General features: G+C 52.0%; 1 protein-coding gene across 5 annotated transcripts in view; it reads left to right on the forward strand.

The window, feature by feature from the left end:
• CAPN15 (calpain 15) overlaps positions 1-21819 on the forward strand; it is a 94541-nt gene that overhangs the window by 55858 nt on the left and 16864 nt on the right. For all 5 annotated transcript variants that reach the window (XM_037910612.2, XM_037910613.2, XM_007054525.4 and 2 more), the window contains one exon: positions 13400-14882. In XM_037910612.2, the coding sequence (XP_037766540.1) occupies positions 13400-14882 (1483 nt within the window). The remainder of the gene's footprint in view (positions 1-13399; positions 14883-21819) is intronic.

Below are 21819 nucleotides of genomic sequence, written 5' to 3' on the forward strand. Positions count from 1 at the left end.
GAAAAAAACACACTTGCGATGAAATGTTCTTTGACCTCATGCTGTCCTCCCACACTGACAGAGCACAGCAAAATACGTGGAGGTAGACAATCTCAGAGTGCAGGAAAACACAATATGACCGCGAGGAGAGGTGGTGGGCTGAAGATGGTAGGTGGCATCAGCTTGCTGAAAGAAGGCAGGAGTCAATGTTCAGGCTGCTGGAAGATCAAACTCATATGCTCCAGCGTATGGTTGAGCTGCAGGAGAACAGACTGCCGCTACAGCCCCTGTGTAGCCAACCGCCCTCCTCCCCAAATTCCATAACCTCCTCACCCAGACGCCTAGGACCGCGGTGGAGGGGCCTCTGGCCACACAGTCACTCCACCCCAGAGGATTGCCCAAGCAACAGAAGGCTGGCATTCAAGAAGTTTTAAAGTTTTAAAGTGCTGTGTGGCCTTGTCCTTCCCTCCCCACCACCCCACCTGGGCTACCTTGGCAGTTATCCCCCTATTTGTGTGATGAATAAATAAAGCAAGCATGAATGTGAAGCAACAATGACTTTATTGCCTCTGCAAGCGGTGATTGAAGCGGGAGGGGAGGGTGCTTAGCTTACAGGAAAATAGAGTGAAACCGGGGGGGGTTTCCATCAAGGAGAAACAAACCGAACTTTCACACCGTAGCCTGGCCATTCCTGAAACTAGTTTTCAAAGCTTCTCTGATGCACACCACGCCCTCCTGTACTCTTCTAACCGCACTGGTGTCTGGCTGAGCATAATCAGCGGCAAGGCGATTTGCCTCAACCTCCCACCCCGCCATAAACGTCTTCCCCCTTACTCTCACAGATATTGTGGAGCGCACAGCAAGCAGTAATAACAATGGGAATATTGGTTTCGCTGAGGTCTAACCGAGTCAATAAACTGCTCCAGCGTGCTTTTAAACACCCAAATGCACATTCTACCACCATTCTGCACTTGCTCAGCCTGTAGTCGAACAGCTCCTGACTACTGTCCAGAGTGCCTGTGTACGGCTTCATGAGCCAGGGCATTAAGGGGTAGGCTGGGTCCCCAAGGATAACTATTGGCATTTCAACATCCCCAACAGTAATTTTCTGGTCTGGAAAGTAAGTCCTTTGCTGCAGCTTTTGAAACAGACCAGAAGTTCCTGAAGATGCGAGCATCATGTACCTTTCCTGGCCATCCCATGTTGATGTTGGTGAAACGTCCCTTGTGATCCACCAGTGCTTGCAGCACCATTGAAAATTACCCCTTTTGGTTTATGTACTTGCTGCCTTGGTGCTCCGGTGCCAAGATAAGGATATGGGTTCCGTCTATCGCCCCACCATGGTTAGGGAATCCCATTGCAGCAAAGCCATCCACTATGACCTGCACATTTCCCAGAGTCACTACCCTTGATAGCAGCAGCTCAGGGTTAGCATTGGCTACTTGGATCACAGCAGCCCCTGCAGTAGATTTGCCCACTCCAACTTGATTCCTGACTGATCGGTAGCTGTCTGGCGTTGCAAGCTTCCAGAGGGCTATCGCCACTCACTCGTGAACTGTGAGGCCTGCTCTCATCTTGGTATTCTTGCGCTTCAGGGCAGGGGAAAGCAAGTCACAAAGTTCCCTGAAAGTGCCCTTATGCATGCGAAAGTTTTGCAGCCACTGGGAATCGTCCCAGACCTGCAATGCTATGCGGTCCCACCACTCTGTGCTTGTTTCCCAGGCCCAGAATTGGCGTTCCACACCATGAACCTGCCCAGTTGACACCATGATGTGCACATTGCAGGGGCCTGTACTTTGTGAGAAGTCTATGTCCATGTCCTCACCACACTGCAGTCCCCTCTTCCTCGCCTGGTTTCGCTTTTCTTGCAGGTTATAGTTCTGCATATGCTGCTGGATAACGCGCGTGGTGTTTATAGTGCTCATAATTGCTGCGGTGATCTGAGCGGGCTCCATGTTCCCAGTGCTATGGCGTCTGCGCTGAAAAAAGGCGCGAAACGATTGTCTACTGTTGCTCTGACAGAGGGAGGGGCGACTGACAACATGGCTTACAGGGTTGGCTTACAGGAAATTAAAATTAACAAAGGGGTGGCTTTGCATCAAGGAGAAACAGAATGGCCCTCTCAAGGATAGAACTCAAAACCCTGGGTTTAGCAGGCCGTTGATTTCACGGAGGGAGGGAGGAGAAAATGAATACAAAACAAATCTGGTCTATTTCTTGTTTTGATCCACTTCATCTATCTTTATACATCTTGCTGGCAGCAGACGGTGCACTACGACTGCTGGCCATCGTCATCTCCTGGGTTCTCGGCAGAAGACGGTGCAGTATGACTTCTGACCATCGTCGTCTCCTGGCTGCTCATTAAAAGACGGTGCAGTAGGACTGCTGGCAGGACTGAATCGCCATGAGACGAAACTTAAAAGGGAAACGACCTGGCTGAGTCACTCCCATGTTTGCCCAGACACCCCTAACCTCACCGAGGTCGGTTAAAAGAACACCCTGGAGTACGTCAACGATGGCTACCAGTCATACTGCACTGTCTGCTGCCAAAAGGCAATGCGCGGCTGCCGTGTAGCAATGCAGTACCACGTCTGCCAACACCCAGGAGACATACAGTGACGGTGAGCTGAGTGGGCTCCATGCTTGCTGTGGTATGATGTCTGCTCGGGTAACCCAGGAAAAAAGGCATGAAACAATTGTCTGCCCTTGCTTTCATGGAGGGAGGGAGGGAAGGGGGGGCCTGACGATATGTACCCAGAACTACCCGCGACAACGTTTTTGCCCCATCACGCATTGGGATTTCTACACAGAATTCAAATGGGCGGCGGAGACTGCGGGAACTGTGGGATAGCTACCCACAGTGCAACGCTCTGGAAGTCAACGGTTGCCTCGGTACTGTGGACGCACTCCGCCGACTAAATGGCAGATAAATGCACTAGGACCATTTGTGTGGGGGCACACACAATCGACCGTATAAAAACGCTTTTCTACAAAGCCAACTTCTATAAATTCGACCTAGTTTTGTAGCGTAGACATACTCTTAGTAGGATCTTGCCCACTTACTGGTGCCGCCATCCCTGGTGGTAAAGCAGAGCTGATCTCTGAAGTCAGCGGAGATATGGGCAAGTTTGAGTACAGTGAAGCCAAAGGGTAGCTGGCTCGAGCTCGAGCTGGGCGAGTAACCCATGTATGAAGCAGCGCTTGTGACATCACAATGGGCCTTCCTGGAGAAGCAGGATGGCATTGCTCTGCTGCTGACCTAGAAGACCTGCTCCTCTCGGGAAATGGGCTCCCCCTGCCTGGATCTAGTATGAACAGCTGTATTCAGGCAGCAGTGACTGGCTTCACAGCAAGTCCCCAGCACAGCTGGGGGCGCAGGTTCGGAGGTGAGTTGGGTGCGGAGGGTGGAAAGGAAAAAGGAACAGCTTTCTTGTATTTGGGTGGTTCTTTTCATGTTGGGCAGCCCTGGCAGTCAGTGCCTAGTTCTGGCAGGGGCGGGGTGGTTGGCTGTCTGGAACAGGCTTGGAAGTGTTGGGATAATGGTCAGACTCTTCCTGCCTGTACTGTAATTTAGCAGGATTTGATGAGGGTCCCTGCTTGGGACCTGTCTCATTTAGACAACAATTCTTTTCTCATCAGGTGTTGGGTTCACGGTGGGAAGGGTATAAAATACTTGCCAAACCATGTTTTGTGACATGCTAGCAGTGGGCAAACACCCTGGCATTTCATCCTGAAGACAGGAGGGTTAACTCTGCATTAGATTATAAGTGACGAGAATTTGTTAATCTTAGTTTTGATGCCTAGGGTATGGCCAAAGTCTGGCCTGCACTTCAGTCCTGACCTCGAGCCACCTATTTCCAATCTTGGGTGCATATGGCTTGTTATCTGATTGACAGCATCTCCTGCTTTTACAGTCATGGGGTATCTCTCAAGAGAAGAGACTGTCTCTTGGGCCTCCTGGGTGGAGCTTTTGTGAAACGGCTGAGGGGCAACATTGAGATCCACGTGCCTCAGAGCAGTCCATGCTACCGTTGTGGAGCAATGTCTGAGATTGGAAATATCAGTGAATGCAGAAGGGTTGCTTTTGCTGTGCTCCATCTGTCTGTCAGGGGCAGGGATAGCTCAGTGGTTTGAGTATTGGCCTGCTAAACCCAGGGTTGTGAGTTCAGTCCTTGAGGGGGCCATTTAGGGATCTGGGGCAAAAATTGGGGATTGATCCTGCTTTGAGCAGGGGGTTGGACTAGATGACCTCCTGAAGTCCCTTCCAATCCTGATATTTCTATGATTTGTTGCTCGAGGAAAATCAAGTCAGATAGCTTAGTGCTTTTCTTGCGTTGTCAAGCAGGAGGATTTGGCTGGAATATATTGTGTATTAGAGAATTCCGAGTTTGCACCTTGTTAACCAGAACAATTGATTTTTCCACTTGAGAGAACTGAGACAACAGGTTTAAGGGCTTCAGATCTTTTGGAAGAATTTTCTGTAGAGAGAGGGCCTGATTCTGGTGACCCTTGAGCTGCTGTAGATGGTGAATAACTCTGTTCCTGTCAATGCAGTCACTCTGGGCTAGTACCGACATAATGGGGACCATTGTGTGTTTTCACTCTGATGCTTGGATCTCCTCTCTCTCATCACACTGTACCAAAACTCCTTTAACCCGCCAGCAGGGGGTACTTCTAGATGGGGGGTGGGCATGGCTAGCACCCTTCACATGGGAGAAACCAGTATGTATCTGCTCCATAATGCACAGCTGGTGGCAGCGTGCCAGCCCCTGGCTTGCTCATTTCCCTGCAAAGCAGCGGTATAACGAAGCAGTCCCCTACCTCACCTTGTTTCTTCCTCTTTTTGATCCCTGCTCTAGTTAGGCCTCCAGTCTCACTGTGCTGTAAGTCCCCAGGGAAGGGCCCTGTCATCTGCCTCTTGCCTGCTGGATGTTACTACAGAATAGGGATGGCTAGTACAGGGGTGGATGCTGCCCCTTCAAGAGAGTAAGAGTCTACTTCCCTCTCCCATCGGACCTGTTGTCCTCCTCTTTTTCGAGTAGATGAACGTGGTGGGTTGGGTAGCAAGGGCTGGGAACAGCTGATGTGCCAATGCCCCTCACTTCTCAGCTGTAGGGGGTGAGGACTGCTGTTCCAGCCTCCCCTCCGCCCCCCCCCCCCCCAATCCTGCTAGCGGCTGTCAGTACTATCCGGATGCTGCTATTCTAGTCCTGCCCCACTCCCCCAACTCTGCCTCACCAGCAGCCCCCTAGCTTATTCCAGCCTTGGGCCTCTCTCACAAGCATGCCAAAGGTGGTGATGGGCAAATATTCACTGCCAGCTTAGCAGAGGCCACCAAACCCGTCACAGCCGAGAGCCAGTCAGGATGGGAGCCCAGCTTTCCAAAGGGGACTGGCTAGTGCTTTCCCCTCTGCACCATCTAGCCCGATTCATCTTGTCCCGTTTAGTTAAGGGACAGATCAGCAGAGGAACAATTGTAGCTCTGTAATGGGCTCTCCATTCTCTCTCCCTGTACATCTGGGAATGCTCCGGACTGCCTCTTGCATGGGGGAGGGGGTGGAGCTCGGCTGGAAATTCCAGCTGCAGCGGCCTTCTGACACATCCGTGCCCTTGGAAATGTTATTGGAAGGGAAGCCTCCCGGAGGCAATGGCACACAGTTTTCCCTTCAGTCCCATGTCCTGGTGCTTCCGCAAGGAGCCTCTGCCCCTTCAGGCAGGTTCAGTCTCATGGTTCCTTTTCCTTTGCTGCTATGAATGCCCCCCACACTTTCTGCCAACCCACATCTGATCTGGGATTCGTATCCCTTTTGCTCTCTCCCCCAGCATCGCTTGAAATCTGCCCCTGGGAAGGCTCTAAACCAGTGGTTCCCAAACGTTAACAGCCTGCGAACCCCTTTCACTAACTTGTGAAATCTTGTGACCGCCCCCCCCCCCCGCATTACAAATTAAATATTTCCAGGGATTTAAGTTTAAATTTCCTCCGCACTCTGCGGGGCTGCTGGACCCAGCTGACCGCCCCGGTCAACTGAGCTCCACTGAGCTCGGGCTGCAGGTCCCGCTGACCTCTGGGGCTTGAGCTGCCAGCCCCAACTGCCTGGCCCCGCTCTCCCTGGGGCACGGGCTGCCAGCCCCGTGTGGAGTGCTGGGGTTTGGGTGGCCGGCTCCCCTGCTCACGGGGGCGGGGCTCGGGCTGCCAGCCCCAAGTGCCCTGCCCTGCTCTCCCTGGGGCTCGGGCTATCTGCCCTGCAACCGGGTCCCACCTGCTGCCTCCTATGCCTGGGGTCCTCTGGCCGCCATGAGTGAAATTTTTCTGGGGAACCCCCTGTAACGTTCTGCAAACCCCCAGGGGTTCGCGAACCCCAATTTGGAGCCACTGCTCTAAAAAGCAGCTCCCAGACCGTATTGGTTCATGTACCCCCTTCTTGCAGCCAGACTGTGACGTGGTTGGTGGAACCTCGAGCTCATACCACCTGCACCTGGCCGCTTGGGAACTCGAGGTGGTATAAAGCACTGCAGCGATTGTTTTCTAAGGCCTGCTCTACACTTAAAAATCAGGCACCCTGAGTGCAGTAGTTAGGTGGCTGAACCCTCAGCGTAGGGCAGCTAGAATTTTTCTGTCAACCTAGTGACTATCTCTCGGAGAGGTGAACTCACGCCATTCAGTGGAATGCACTAAGAGTGGCCAGACTGGGTCAGACCAATGGTTCATCTAGCCCAGTATCCTGTCTGCGGACAGTGGCTAATACCAGAGACTTCAAAGGGAATGAACGGACCCGGGTGATTATCAAGTGATCCATCCTCTGTTATCCAGTCCCAGCTTCTGGCAGTCAGAGGCTAGGTACACGCAGAGCATGGGGTTGCTAACAGCCATTGGTGGACCTGTCCTCCATGCAAGTTGGGAAGTTGTGCGGGTATAACTGAGTCAGCTCGGGGGTGTGACTCCCAAGCACCTTCATACCAGTGTAAGTGCATTCGCACGAGGGGGTTGTGTTGGTTAAGCTCTGCGGGTGTAAAGTGGTACAACTGTGTGGTGTAGGCCAGGCCTTTGCGTGTAGCTCAGCGCTTCCCCAGTTGATCCATGGGGCCTTTTGTGCATTCTCGACCATGCCACAGGACGTGGGCTGCACCTGCTCACCAGAGCAGTGGCTGGAGTGCAGGGTTGCCAGCTGGCTGGTTTTTAACCAGCCTGGCTGGCAACTGGCAAGGCAGTAGAAAAACGAATGAAATGTGCCAGTTCCTCGCCCTCCCCCTTCCTTGCAAGCTGTGCATACGCATGTCCACGCCAGTGGCCATGCAGCAATTTTGTAAGTGCCGTGTGCTGCTGTGCATGCTGGACCCTTGGTGCGCTGAAACCACAGCGGCTGGGGCTCTGGCTCCTCTCAGTGCCAGGGAGGTGGGGTGGATAGACCTGAGGCTTGCCAGCAGCAGGGACTGGGGTGTGGGAGGCAGGGATTCCTAGGAGGGGATGGTTTGGGGGGTTCCCTCAAGGGCAGGCTCCTGGGAGGGTTGGGTGAAGGAGCTGCTCCTGGGCTAGGGGGTCAGGTTGATTGGGGAGGCTGAGAGGGGAAGAGGAGGGTCAGGCTGGGGTCAGGGATGGGAAGAGCGGCTGGTTTCTCTGTGACTTGGAGAGCAGGGTCAGTGCTGATGAGGACTGGTAGAGTGGGTCAGTGTGTGTACGGGCTGAATCAGAGACAGACAGGGTGGCCCAGGGCAGAGGCTCGTAATTAGGATCTTCTCCTTGCAAAGTGCTGGTGCCCTCAGCTCCCATTGGAAGCAGCTAGGCCAGAGCATCCCCCAGTTTGTCTGTGATTTAGTGGAGCAGGAATTCGTTCATCTGATCCCCACCTCCTCAACTTAACCGGAATGACTTTTGCAATGGGCACCGTGCTTCTGAGCAGCTCAGTCAGTATTACTGGTGCTACTGATGCCCATTCCTCATCCTTCTTGGCTCATGTCGTAAGCAAGTGGGCATTTCCCACCTGGCCAGTGCGAGGGCTGCTGGCATGGTGAATACACCATCAGTGAGATTTTAGATACATGTTCCCTTTTCTGAGCCAGGCCCCTTGTGATGAAGAGGAGAGTGGACTTGGCTGTAGTGTAAATATAAAGGAGATTTTTTTTAATTGAGAGGACAGATCTGTTGAGTCCTGTGATTTAGATGGGAGGTCTGCATGGTGTGTGGGATCTGTTGTTCAAATCTTTCCTTGCACCGGTGCCCACGTTCACAGAGGCTAGCAGGCTGTCGTTCTCCTTGAGGCAGTAATAATAATGTATTACAGTGCCAAAGGATTGCAAAACACTTTGCCAAATTTATAGAAAAGGCTAATTCTGTCCACCACTGAAATGCAGCCAGCTCTGGGGTGGAACTTGGTGGCTGGTTAACACCCCACAGCAGTATTACACAATGCTGTAAGGCAGGAAGGGAAGAATACTGCCTTCAATCAAAACTGCAGGGGGGACTTCAGGCACAAGAAGCAGAACCTGGGGTAACCCAGAGTGAAGTTTACTTAGGGCATCAGGGGTTCTAGCCCTGTTCTTCCAAGAAGTTCCATAGGCTCCTGTTCCTAGTTAGGGTCCCTGCGTTTATATCCCACCCATGTCCCCTGTCACACACAGGTCTGGATTCAGTCCTGAGCTGGTGTGGGAAAAGGGTGGCCTACTGATCATGAACCCCACTGGCTTTCCTTGAAGGTCTACCATCAAAGTATGACCCTGCAGCACTTGAGGGGCACTCCCCACACTCACCCAGGTGAAGAGCAAAGGTAAAAGTTTCTCTGGGCCTGCAGCGTGCTCGTGAGAAGGGGATGTTTGTGGTTTAGCATCTTGGGCTGGTAATGGCCCAGCACCAGAGCTTGGCTGTGGGCCAGCCTGGGCCCTGTTGTGCAGATGCTGACAGACGTGGGATGCTGCCCCATTTTGGGCATGGGGAGCGTTGAGGTGCCTAATCTGTCTGTGGCCAGTATATGACAAGAGATCCATGCGGATTCCTCTTCTCCCTCCTCACACCTGCCGTTTGATGGTCCCTGACTCTTGTAGCCTCAGCCAAGAGGATGGATACAGCAGCGCAGGCCTCTCCAGTGACGTGCCACAGCAGGGACGGGCTAATTCAGTCTCTGCAGCCCAGTCCATCTATGGCTTCTGTGCTGAACGTGGCACCAACTGCAGTGGTGTGTTGACGGTGTGGCTGCAGCTGCCAGCTTCATTTATGTACGTAAGCTAACAGCTGTCAGGTGGTGGTAGCCTCTGGTTGCTACTAGCGCCCCAAGTCCATGTGATCGTGCTGAGCTATCATGTGGACGAGGCGCTGCACTGAGACTGCTGAAGCTCATTCCACTGGTGAGCTGCAGCAGGTTTTGTACTCGGTTGTTCCCAGGTGGCAGTTGCATGTGCTAAGAGACTCCTGTGTGTTGCACTGGGCAGTAAGGAGCCAGTTGATTCCTTGGTGTTGCATGTTTTGGGTCTGTGGTTTGCTGAGTGGTGACTGATCTTTGTAAACCAAATTCCCTGTCCTCCCATGCCCAGCCTGGAGGCGAGCACAGTCAGTTTGTCTCATTTGCTTCCCCCAGAGTTGAGAAGTGTCTGTGAGGTCAGGAAGCAGAGGGAGGTGGCCACAGAACTGGGGGAACAACTGAATTTTCACATACTTGTGTGTGTTACAGGAAGTCAGGGGGCTCCAAAGGGGCCCACCCATGCAGATAAGAGTATGAAATGAGGGTCAGTCAGTCGCTCTGTCTGTCTGCGTGTGCACACATATCTTAGGGGCAAGGACCATGTCTCCCCATGGGTTTGTACAGCCCCTACACTGCAGCCCTCATCCTGATTGGGTCAGTTGGCTTCAGCTACAGTACAGAGACTGGTAAGTAAGTGCGCTTGTGTGTGTGTGTGTTTGCAGGTGTGCATCTGTATGTGTAGAGCACACGGATGGAAATAGTGGGTAGAAATAGCTAGAGTGGACTCCAGTAAGCTGGAGACTTGCATGAGAGGCTGCTGATCATCTCGTGGTAGCTCACAGCTGTATGACTCAAGGCAGAAGAAAGGAAAATCAATTTTTATATTTCATCTTGTTATGAAAGTTTCCTGAAATAACTCCAATAAACACATGGTAAAGTACAAACTATTAAAGAGCATGATGTGAATCAGAAAGAGATTTTGCGCGGGCTCTCAGAATTAATTTGAGTCTCTGAGAAGTATTCTCTTGGGGGGTTGGGAAAATCCAGTAGAAGAGATGGCAAAGATCACAGCAGCCCTTCTGGTGGTGGTGGGGTGTGTGTGGGGAGGGGGCTTCCCACTCTTGGTTACCTGGGCTCTCCATTTGGGAGTGTCACTGTTAACTGGTTGTTGCCTTGTCTACCAGCGCTGGTGAAGACAGCTGTTTTCATTTGCATGTGGCCAGGAAGCTGTGTCTTTTCCCCTTCTGTGTGGCTCTCACTACCCTGTTGCCTGGGTTTGTTGCCTCAAGACTCAGTTGTGGCAAAGTGCTCAGCTTGGGGCTGTGTTTGTAAAGTGCAGCTGTCGCAGAAGGGTCTGGGCTGCTCGGGAATCAGGGCGCTGTGCCGGGGCACAATGGGCTTGCATTGGCTACTTGTAGGTATCTGGGCTGAGTTGAAGGTGTTTGTACTAACTCCTAAAGCTCTGGGACTGCCTGGCTGAGGGATGAGATCCCTCACTCCCCATGCTGTTCTGCTGCAGCTGAGATCAGTAGGAGCACTGGAGCTGGGAGCCAGAGGCACCTGTCATCCAGTGTGAGAGCCCCTCAGGTCTGGATCTTGCTCCTGCCCTGTGGCCCAGAGTAGCTGGAACTTGTCAGCCCTCAGAGCATGCTGCAAAGCTCTTCTTTCCAAGGAAGAGGTGCTGCAAGGAGGTGCTATTTAGTGGCCTGAGATGTAGCTTCCTTTGCTGTAGAACTGCTGGGTTTCTCTTTGTGAGCCTGTGGACCCTTGTGCTGCACTGATCCCCAGTGTGGGGGGAAGGGGTCTGCCTTGATGGACCTGATGACAGGATCAGGGTTGTTTGCTGAGGGCCCACTGGGCTTGGGTGTCATAGGGCGACCCCAATCCGGCGACATAGATGACGTGGTCCAGCCATACAAGGAGCTGAGTCTCTCTCAATGGCCAATTCAAAAGCCTGCCTCTAGGCGTAGCGTACGTGCAATAACCTGTAAAACCCTCGTGATTAAACCATTCCATTAACGGGTCTGTCCCTTTCCTCTTTCTGCCTTTTGCTCCGGATCACCCACCTGATTGCTCCCAGAATCGCTTCCTTCCCACGACTCTTTTTCCGTAGTCCCACATCTGGCCTCCTTCCTGCTTGGGCCTCCTACCCATGCTCAGGGGACATCCCTGCAGGACCACCCCTTGGGCCAGGGCTCAGCTTCCCACAGCCCTCTGCTCCAGCCTGTCGCAAGGGGGCTTCCTGCAGCGTTCCACCCCCTTAGGGGTCCCTTGCCTGCAAGTCCACCCTCCAACATTAGGCTCAGCTTCCCATACAGAGGCGGGTTCTTCCCCTTGTTCCTAGGGGCCTCTGCACGAGCTCCCCTGAAATTTGCCAGGGCATCCCCAGCTCTGGCCAGTCCTCACCAACAATGTTCTTCACCTTTCAGTCTTTGCAGTGGATCCCTGGCCCAGCTCTCCTCTGCTGCTCCTGTGTCTTTCTCAGGCAGCTCTCTCCTGCCCTTTCCTGAGTTACCCCAGGTGCCTTCTCTTAATACACGTTTAGGAGGCAGCTGACCAGTCAGGTGTACGGGCCATGCTCCCCTTTCAGGGGTCCCGTCCCCTGGACACAGATTGGGATTTTTATCTCTGTCTTTTTATAATTTTTCTGTTTAGATTTATAATTTGTCTAACCTTCAAATCCCTCCCATAAATGAGGAAAGAGGCAGGAAGTTCCCATTTCAGCCTGATGTGCTGACCTTCGCTCAGGCTCTGGAGTGAAGGGTGCCGTGGCTGGAGTGTTGGCACAGACCCTGCGTTTTCTGGCACTTGTTGGTACATTGCTACTCTGGTGGGTATACATCTGACCCTGCATCCCTGCTAGGGGAGATGATGTTTTTTTCAGGCAGAAAACACTACTAGTGCGATGGTAAGGCAGAGGGATTAATCTCAAAGCGTACAGCTCCGAGTAAAGGCTTCCCCAGCATTGAGGGAACAGCCAGCTTTGCATAGGCTCAATGTTTTACCAAATGTTTCTGTACTAAAAGATCTGACAGAATCTAAGATCACTAGCAGTGTGTCCATCACTTCATTTCCTTTTCCAATGAAAAGTGGTTTGGGTTTGTTTTTTGCCTGGTTAGGATTTAAAGCTTCCCTTGCAGTGTTACATTGCAAACCTTGTAGCAAGTTTCTCCTGTGCTACTAGAAAGAGTCTGAGATCAAAAGTGAAACTGGCTAGTGCCACAGTTGAGTAGTGGGAACAAAGCAAATACTCACCATTCAGGGTGAAATATAGATTAGATTTTTAAAATGTGTTCAAGTTTTAATAAGCTACATTGTTATGAATTACCCGGGTAAGAACATTTGTTTCTTTTAAAAACTTGATTTTTTAACCAGAGTGTCTTTTTCTTCCCCTTGCATATCTGTCTTACAACAGGGTCTTCTGTTACATGATCACTGTGTCTGTCTGTAAGTAATCCAGATATTCACCTAAGGTGAATGGACACAGGTGCGGTTTAAACTAATCAAGTGTAAGCTGGAGAAAGTTGCTTTAGAAAAGCCGCTTGGAGGTATGGTATTAACATACTTGTCAGCCTGTGCTCCATGCATTTCTCTACAGTTCTAGGCCAAAGCACTGCTCCTGTGGGGTAGAGTCCGGAGTGCAATTGAATCTGTGTTGTGTTGCCTGGTGCCATGTGGTTATTCAGAGAATTCCCCATGAAGGTTCTGCTGACACGTGAAATCTCGGAGTGATAAGCAAGAGGGAAGGGAAGAAAGTGGGATCACTTCCAGGTCTTTGATGGATCCGCTGAGAGCCTGGCATTTCCTTGGCGGGCAAGGGTGTTCCTCTGTCCAGGGAGTGACCACAGGCATTGCACAGCATTGGATTGCTGTCTTTCTGCTGCTCCTCAATTTGTTTGGTAGGAAGCCAGGTTGGTGCTGTGCGCTTGGAGAAACGGGTTGTCAGTGCCAGAGAAACCAGTCCCTAGTACGTTGGGTTCCTGTACATTCCCGTACTGTAGGCAAGGTCCCCTCTACATAAGCACGTGAGCACCTTTCTAGCAGGAGCTGTGTGTGTTTGGTACAGAGGTATGCACACTTTCTTCTTGGCTAGTGCAGAGAGAGCCTCCTAGTCCATCCCCTACCAAGAGCCCATCAGATGGTAGCTGGTTCGAGGCTCCTTTGCACAGAGTTCTAGGCTCTGGTGTGTTCCTTTGCTCCCCTCCCTGTGCTGTGGGTTGGTAATGTTCTCTTCTCCTGCTCTCTTGCAGTCACACCCACTCTCCTGGTTCTATGGCTGCTGTGCGGGAGTGGTCCTGTACCCGCTGCACATTCCTGAACCCAGTGGGCCAACGCCAGTGCTCCATCTGCGAGGCCCCCCGCCAGAAGCCAGACCTCAACCACATCCTGCGGCTCAGCGTGGAGGAGCAGAAATGGCCGTGTGCCCGCTGCACCTTCAGGAACTTCCTGGGCAAGGAGGCCTGTGAGGTGTGCGGCTTCACGCCAGAGCCTGCGCCTGGCGGCTCCCCACTGCCCATCATCAATGGCATCCTGCCCAAGCCCGCTGTCCTGGTGGAGCCCAAGGGGATCGCCACCGAGGAGGCACACAAGGTGGAGAGCAACAGCGAAGAGTCTGGGGGGAAGAGCCCTGACGAGGCGGAGCTGGAGGATGGCTGGGCCTGCCAGCGCTGCACTCTGCACAACACCCCCATGGCCAACTCCTGCTCCGCCTGTGGGGGGCCACGCAAGCTCTCGCTACCCAAGATCCCCCCGGAGGCGCTGGTAGTTCCCGAAGTCATTGCCCCAGCTGGGTTCCATGTGACCTCAGCTCCCGCACAGCCCGGTGTTGCCATAGAAACCCTGGACAGTGACCCTGTTGCCATCCAGAGCCCGGTGATCATGGACCAGGACGTTCAGAAGATGCCAACCTTCAGCCCCTTTTCCCCTGGCCTCCAGAACAACCCTGTGCCCAGGAGCCGCAGGGAGGTGCCACCCCAGCTGCAGCCACAGGTGCCTGACGCCTCTCAGCCCACATCTGGGCAGAAGGGGTCTCCGCAGGGCCAGGCCAGGGCGCCCCCTGCTGCCCGCTTCCAGGAGCTGCTGTCCAACAAGCGGCTGAGCGTGCTGGAGGAGGAGATGGAGATCAGCCCGTCCCACTGGCAGTGCAACACCTGTGCCCTGCTCAACTCAGCTGGGTCGAGCAAGTGTGAGACCTGCAGTGCTCTGAAAGGCAGTGACACTATCGACCTGGCGGGGGACTCGGTTCGCTTCACCCCCTGCAGCCCTTCCAGCCCCGACTTCACCACCTGGGCCTGTTCCAAGTGCACCCTAAAGAACCCCACCCTGGCGCAGAAGTGCAAAGCCTGTGGTTGCTCCAAACTGCACGGCTTCCAGGAGCATGGAGCGCAGGGCGAGCCGCCCCCCAAGTGCTCTGACTGTGGCTCCGACAAAGGGGGCTGCACCTCCTGTGGGAGCAAGGCCCCGTCGGCCCGGAAAATGGCCCGCCTCTTCCCTTCCCAGCCGCCCTTGGTCCAGGACAGCCTGAGCCAGTGGTCTTGCCCCGCTTGTACACTGCTCAACGAACTCAAGGCGAAGCACTGTGCAGCCTGCCACACCCCGCAGCTGTACATGACACAGCGCAAAGGTGCCAAGCCGCTCAAGAGGCGGGAGAGCATGGATGCGGAGAAGCGGCGGCAGACAGACGAGGGGGAGGCCAAGGCCCTGTGGGAAAACATTGTGAGCTTCTGCCAGGAGGTGAGTGCTTGCCAGGCCCTTTAATACCCCGCAGCCTTACTCTGCCCTCTGTGCCTGTGCTCCTCTGGCACTCTGCATAGCATGTGGGGGGAATGAGCTGGTTCTGAGCCATTGAGCCTGGCATCTCTCTGGCAAGCCCAAGTGGTTAGAATCATAGACTAACAGAGTTGGAAGGGACCTCTGGAGGCCATCTAGTCCAACCCCCTGCCCAGAGCAGGACCAATCCCAACTAAATCATCCCAGCCAGGGCTTTGTCAAGCCTGACCTTAAAAACTTCTAAGGAAGGGGATTCCACCACCTCCCTAGGTAACGCATTTCAGTGTTTCACCACCCTCCTAGTGAAAAAGTTTTTCCTAATATCCAACCTAAACCTCCCCCACTGCAACTTGAGACCATTACTCCTTGTCCTGTCATCTGCTATTACTGAGAATAGTCTAGATCCATCCTCTTTGGATCCACCTTTCAGGTAGTTAAAAGCAGCTATCAAATCCCCCCTCATTCTTCTCTTCCGTATACTAAACAATCCCAGTTCCCTCAGCCTCTCCTCATAACTCATGTGTTCCAGTCCCCTAATCATTTTTGACAGGTTTCAGAGTAACAGCTGTGTTAGTCTGTATTCGCAAAAAGAAAAGGAGTACTTGTGGCACCTTAGAGACTAACCAATTTATTTGAGCATGAGCTTTCGTGAGCTACGGCTCACTTCATATCCGATGAAGTGAGCCGTAGCTCACGAAAGCTCATGCTCAAATAAATTGGTTAGTCTCTAAGGTGCCACAAGTACTCCTTTGCTAATCATTTTTGTTGCCCTTCGCTGGACTCTCTCCAATTTCTCCACATCCTTCTTGTAGTGTGGGGCCCAAAACTGGACACAGTACTCCAGATGAGGCTTCACCAATGTCGAATAGAGGGGAACGATCACGTGCCTCGATCTGCTGGCAATGCCCCTACTTATACACCCCAAAATGCCATTGGCCTTCTTGGCAACAAGGGCACACTGTTGACTCATATCCGGCTTCTCGTCCACTGTCACCCCTAGGTCCTTCTCTGCAGAACTGCTGCCTAGCCATTCGGTCCCTAGTCTGTAGCGGTGCATGGGATTCTTCCGTCCTAAGTGCAGGACTCTGCACTTGTCCTTGTTGAACCTCATCAGATTTCTTTTGACCCAATCCTCCAATTTGTCTAGGTCCCTCCGTACCCTATCCCTACCCTCCAGCGTATCTACCACTCCTCCCAGTTTAGTGTCATCTGCAAACTTGCTGAGGGTGCAATCCACACCATCCTCCAGATCATTAATGAAGATATTGAACAAAACTGGCCCCAGGACCGACCCTTGGGGCACTCTGCTAGATACCTGCTGCCAACTAGACATGGAGCCATTGATCACTACCCGTTGAGCCCGACAATCTAGCCAACTTTCTACCCACCTTGTAGTGCATCCATCCAGCCCATGCTTCTTTAACTTGCTGACAAGAATACTGTGGGAGACCGTGTCAAAAGCTTTGCTAAAATCGAGGAATAACACATCCACTGCTTTCCCTTCATCCACAGAACCAGTTATCTCATCATAGAAGGCAATTAGATTAGTCAGGCATGACTTGCCCTTGGTGAATCCATGCTGACTGTTCCTGATCACTTTCCTCTCCTCTAAGTGCTTCAGAATTGATTCCTTGAGGACATGCTCCATGATTTTTCCGGGGACTGAGGTGAGGCTGACCGGCCTGTAGTTCCCAGGATCATCCTTCTTCCCTTTTTTAAAGATGGGCACTACATTAGCCTTTTTCCAATCTTCCGGGACTTCCCCCGATCGCCATGAGTTTTCAAAGATAATGGCCAATGGCTCTGCAATCGCATCCGCCAATTCCTTTAGCACTCTCGGATGCAACGCATCCGGCCCCATGGACTTGTGCACGTCCAGTCTTTTTAAATAGTCCTGAACCACTTCTTTCTCCACAGAGGGCTGGCCACCTACTCCCCATGCTGTGTTGCCCAGCGCAGCAGTCTGGGAGCTGACCTTGTTCGTGAAGACAGAGGCAAAAAAAAGCATTGTGTACATTAGCTTTTTCCACATCCTCTGTCACTAGGTTGCCTCCCTCATTTAGTAAGGGGCCCACACTTTCCTTGGCTTTCTTCTTATTGCCAACATACCTGAAGAAACCCTTCTTGTTACTCTTAACATCCCTCGCTAGCTGCAACTCCAGGTGTGATTTAGCCTTCCTGATTCCATTCCTACATGCCCGAGCAATATTTATATACTCATCCCTGGTCATTTGTCCAATCTGCTCAATTTAATCTTCCCTTTAGGTTTCTAGCCCTTATGGTTGCAGAGGATACTTTCACAGAGTGACCCATTGCAGTGCTGTCTGCCTGAGTCTGCAGAGAGCCCAAAACACTAGTTCTGAGATGTGTGTACTGCCCAGTTCTACTGAATGTGTGTTCACTCTGAAACCTAATGATGTTATAAAGGAACATTATTATTTGTATTCTGGTACTGCCTAGAAGACCCAGCTGGAGACTAGGACCCCATTGTGCTAGGTGATGTATAAACAGAACAAAAATGGTTCTTTCCCCAGAGAACGTATAGTCCAAGAATAAAACAAGAGACAAAAAGTGGATGCAGACTGATAGTAATAATACCACTTTTGCCAACCCCAAGAATTTAAAAATCTGTGACTTGGGGCCTAAAAAGTCATGATACGGACTTAAAAAACATGAGGTTTTAAAAATCATTCATTCGGAGCTCTTATTTGCCATCTGGCTTGTTAACTTTTAGGGTTCACATTCTTAAGCTTGTGGCACCTTAGAGACTAACCAATTTATTTGAGCATGAGCTTTCGTGAGCTACAGCTCACTTCATCGGATGCATACTTTTTCTTTTTGCGAATACAGACTAACACGGCTGTTACTCTGAAACCATTCTTAAGCTTCTGTCTGCAGCCAGGAAGGCTAGGCATTTCTTGATTTGTTTTTGTTTTTAAATGAAAGCTGTAGTTCTGTTGTTTTCATGTGACTCCAAGGTTTTAGGGCTTTAAGGAAAAAAACAAACATGAGATTTGCCGTAAGGGTTGGCCACGCTGCAATGATTTGCTCTGATAGGATGCTTTGATGGCAACCTTCATTCATTGCTTCTACTAAAGAAATCTCTAATCTCTCCTGCTTTCATCACTGTAATGTGGGCGCACCTTATGGAGAAAGCATCCAGCCGTTCTGGGCTAGTGGGAGGCACTGTTACCTAGTGTTAAGAATCTTAGACTGGGACTTGGGAAACATGGGTGTCACTCTTGGCTCTGTCACTGGTTTGCTGGGTGACCTTGGGCAAGTCACTTTCCTGACTGGTGCCTCAATTTCCCCATCTGTAAAGTGGGATAATGATACTGACCTCTGTGTAAAGCACTTTGAGATCTACTGATTAAAAGCACTATAGAAGACTTGGGCATTGTAGCTTTTATTGCGGATGGAATCTGGGTACCATCGCTCCCTTTTGCTGGTGAGGAATTCACCTCCATCCTCACTCAGCCCTGCTGGGGTTTCCCCCCTACAGCTCCCCATGAAGATTATTGACCAACGGAATACTGACTCTGAATACAAGGCTGTAGAAAATTATGGCCTACATTTATTTTTATCGGCGCCCATCTTTGCCAAGGCAGCTGGGCACCTTTACATCCATAAGGCCCTGACTCAGGAAGGTATTTACAATGGGCCTAACTTTAAGCAAGTGACTTTGGAGGCACTGGGGCTACTGGCATGTTAAGTGTGTTGCTGAATCAGGGCCTAAAATAGTCAGGTAGAGAATAACTCACCTCATTCCCTGATGGCTAATCTACACCTGATCAGACAGAGAGGTCTAGCCCAGTGCCCTGCGGCTCTCCAGACCCCAGAGCACAGCGAACTCCCTCTGGCCAGCTGTGAAGGTATTATCCCTGAAGCTTGCAGCTAGATCAACCCACCTGATCAGAATTCCTGCAACAGGTTGGAGGGAGAAGCTTTACAGGATCCTGGGACCTGAAAGAAATACACCACGATGGATAATTAACAAAGCAGTAAACCTCTCGTCCTCTCCAGATTTCCCCCACTCTTTCCTGTTCCTCTCTTTTTGTGTGCTGGGTCTTGATCTGTGCTCCCACCATAACAGCATGAGAGATTCTGCCTGACTGAATTCATTCCCGCTCTGTGCCTGAATTTAAGAGGAGGTTAAAGAGTTCGATCTGCTGCTGTGTTTGATAGTCTTAAAGCCATGGCTATGTTTTGTACAGACCGCTGCCGGAGTCTGGACTCTGGACTGGATGGACCATTGCTCTGTTCTTTTGTGGCAGTTCCCATTTGGACTAGCCCCAAGCATCCGAAATATATGGAGTAACCTCTTAAAGCCCATTGATGCTATTTGCATCAGCAGTCTCCTCTGGTGGTTTATTCCATATGTTAGTAGCCCTCTGAGCGAGGAAGTTCTGCTTGAATTAACTGCTGATGGCGTTCTGCTCTCGTCTGTTTTGCTTGTACGTTTCAAAATGTTTCTCCCTGGGTCTGTGTATTAACCGACACGGCCCTGGCTTTATTCATTTTTAGCCTTGTCCTCCTCCTGTGTCCCAGAATGGAATAAGATTTAATCTCCCCACCTACAGTCTTATTTCTGCTCTGCCCCCTTAGGCACAAAACTCGTTCAGGTTCTCCCATTTCTTTTGTCTCTTTGCCTGGCATTGTTTCCCCTTCTCATTTCTCTCTCTACCTTATGCTGTCTGGATCCCCTGATCCTGCATCCCTCCCTCCCTTTCTAATGGTAACACCTGGCACTAATAGAGCATGTTCTGTTTTAAAGCACTGCACAGACACTGGGGCAGATGCTCAGCTGATGCAAATTGTTAGAGCTCCATCAAAGTCAGGGAAGCTGTGACAGTTTTACACCACTCGAGAATCTGCCGCATTGGCTAATTCTCATGCCCTCCCCTCTGGTAATCCAGCAAACTGTTGTACAAAGGGGGAAACTGAGAAACAGAGCAGGAATGACTTGCCCACAATCATGTCCAGGGTGTGTGGACACAGCAGCTGGGAGGTGTAATTCCTAGTGTGGGCTGAAATACACACGCCAGCTCTGCTTGAGTACCCTCCTGCCCAATCCTTGGTATGTACTCAGGCGGCAGCTAGTACCACTGGGGCCCACTGCTGCTGTAGGAGCTAGCCCGTGATGCTCTAGACCAGATCAAGCACCACATCCAGAAAGGCAGTTGGGTGGGAAGCCTCAGCGAGCATGAAGGAAGGGGTGGTGACAGGAACCCCGAGCGCCCGACAAACGGTAACTGCTCCAATCCTGATGGTATCGCTCCTTGTCCGGTGACAAGGGTGCTAGAATGAGAGTCAGGAGAACAAGGTTCTGTTCCTGGCTCTGACACATTCATTGCTACCAACCTGAGCCTCAGTTTCCTCACCTGTCCAGTGGGGAGACTGCCACAGACCCACCTTTGTACGTGCAGTATATCAGAAGACGTTGCTGATTTCAAATAGAGCACAGGCTATTTGCTCATGAATTTAGTCTCTGACTATGTGGCGAGCTCCCCTCAGAGAAGACTAAGGAGGCCCTGGGACTTCTCTTGTTCGGTACAGGTGAATATTGTAAGTGTGAAACTTGTCAGTAGGAAAAAACCCTCTGCAAAATCAGGAAGGCTGTGAACAATTAGGAAACTCTAATTAAAGAAATGAGCAACCCAACTCCCACAGTGATTTCAGACTGGAACAGGAGCCAAAAGAGCTAGCCCCATAGATCAGGGGTGGGCAAACTATGGCCTGCAGGCCAGATCTGGTCCGCCAGCTGTTTGAATCCGGCCCTCAAGCTCCTGCTGGGGAGCAGGGTTTGGGGCTTGCCCCGCTCCACGCGGCTCCCGGAAGCAGCGGCATGGCCCCCCTCTGGTGCTCCAGCAGGGTCAGGAGCTGTGTCACATGGCTCCCGGAAGCATGCCCCACCCTCTGGCTCCTATGCATAGGAACACCCTGGGGCCTCAGCTCCGCATGCTGCCCCTGCCCCAAGTTCCACCCGTGCAGCTCCCATTGGCCGGGAACCACAGCCAATGGGAGCTGCAGGGGCGGTGCCTCTGGACAGGGCTGCATGCAGAGCCGCCTGGCTGTGCCTGCACAAAGGAGGCAGAGAAGGGACATGCCGCTGCTTCCGGGAGCCGCTTGAGGTAAGTGCCGCCTGGAGCCTGCACCCCTGAGCCTCTCCCTGTGCCCCAACCCCCTGCCCCAGCCCTGATCCCCCTCCCGCCCTCCGAACCCTTCGATACCAGCCTAGAGCACCCTCCTCCACCCCAAACCCCTCATCCCCAGCCCCACCCCAGAGCTCGCACCCCCAGCCGGAGCCCTTCCCTGCACCCCACTCCACCAGCCCATAGCCTCCTCCCGCACCCTGAATTCCTCACTTCTGGCCCCACCCCAGAGCTCGCATCCCCAACCAGAGCCCTCACCTCCTCCAGCACCCCAACCCCAATTTTGTGAGCATTCATGGCCCGCCATACAATTTCTATTCCCCGATGTGGCCCTCAGGCAAAAAAGTTTGCCCACCCCTGCCATAGATAGAGAACCTCATTTAAATCTCATTTGTTTTCTATCGTAACAATTTGATTTTTCTTTAATTTAAAAAGATCCTGGTTTGTACCAGCCAGTTGTAAACAGTCTGAGTAAATGTTATTTCTCCTCTGTCAGGCGCTGCTCCCTGAGTGTTAAGACAACAGATACACCAACAGTTCTCTAGCTGGCCACAGGGTCTCCCAGAGTAGACCTGCACTTCAGCCCCCAAAATGCTTCTTTCTTTATCTCCGACACAAATGCTTCAACCTAGCCCTCTTCCTGCACAGTCTCTCGATTCCCAGATCCTCCTCCTATGGGTGCACTGGAGACCCTCCTAGTGCTCAGCCCGGTCTGGTTCCCCCTTCCGCGCAGAGTGCAGCGCAGGTGG

The sequence above is a fragment of the Chelonia mydas genome, chromosome 10 (genome assembly GCF_015237465.2).
Source record: "Chelonia mydas isolate rCheMyd1 chromosome 10, rCheMyd1.pri.v2, whole genome shotgun sequence".
Lineage (NCBI taxonomy): Eukaryota > Metazoa > Chordata > Testudines > Cheloniidae > Chelonia > Chelonia mydas.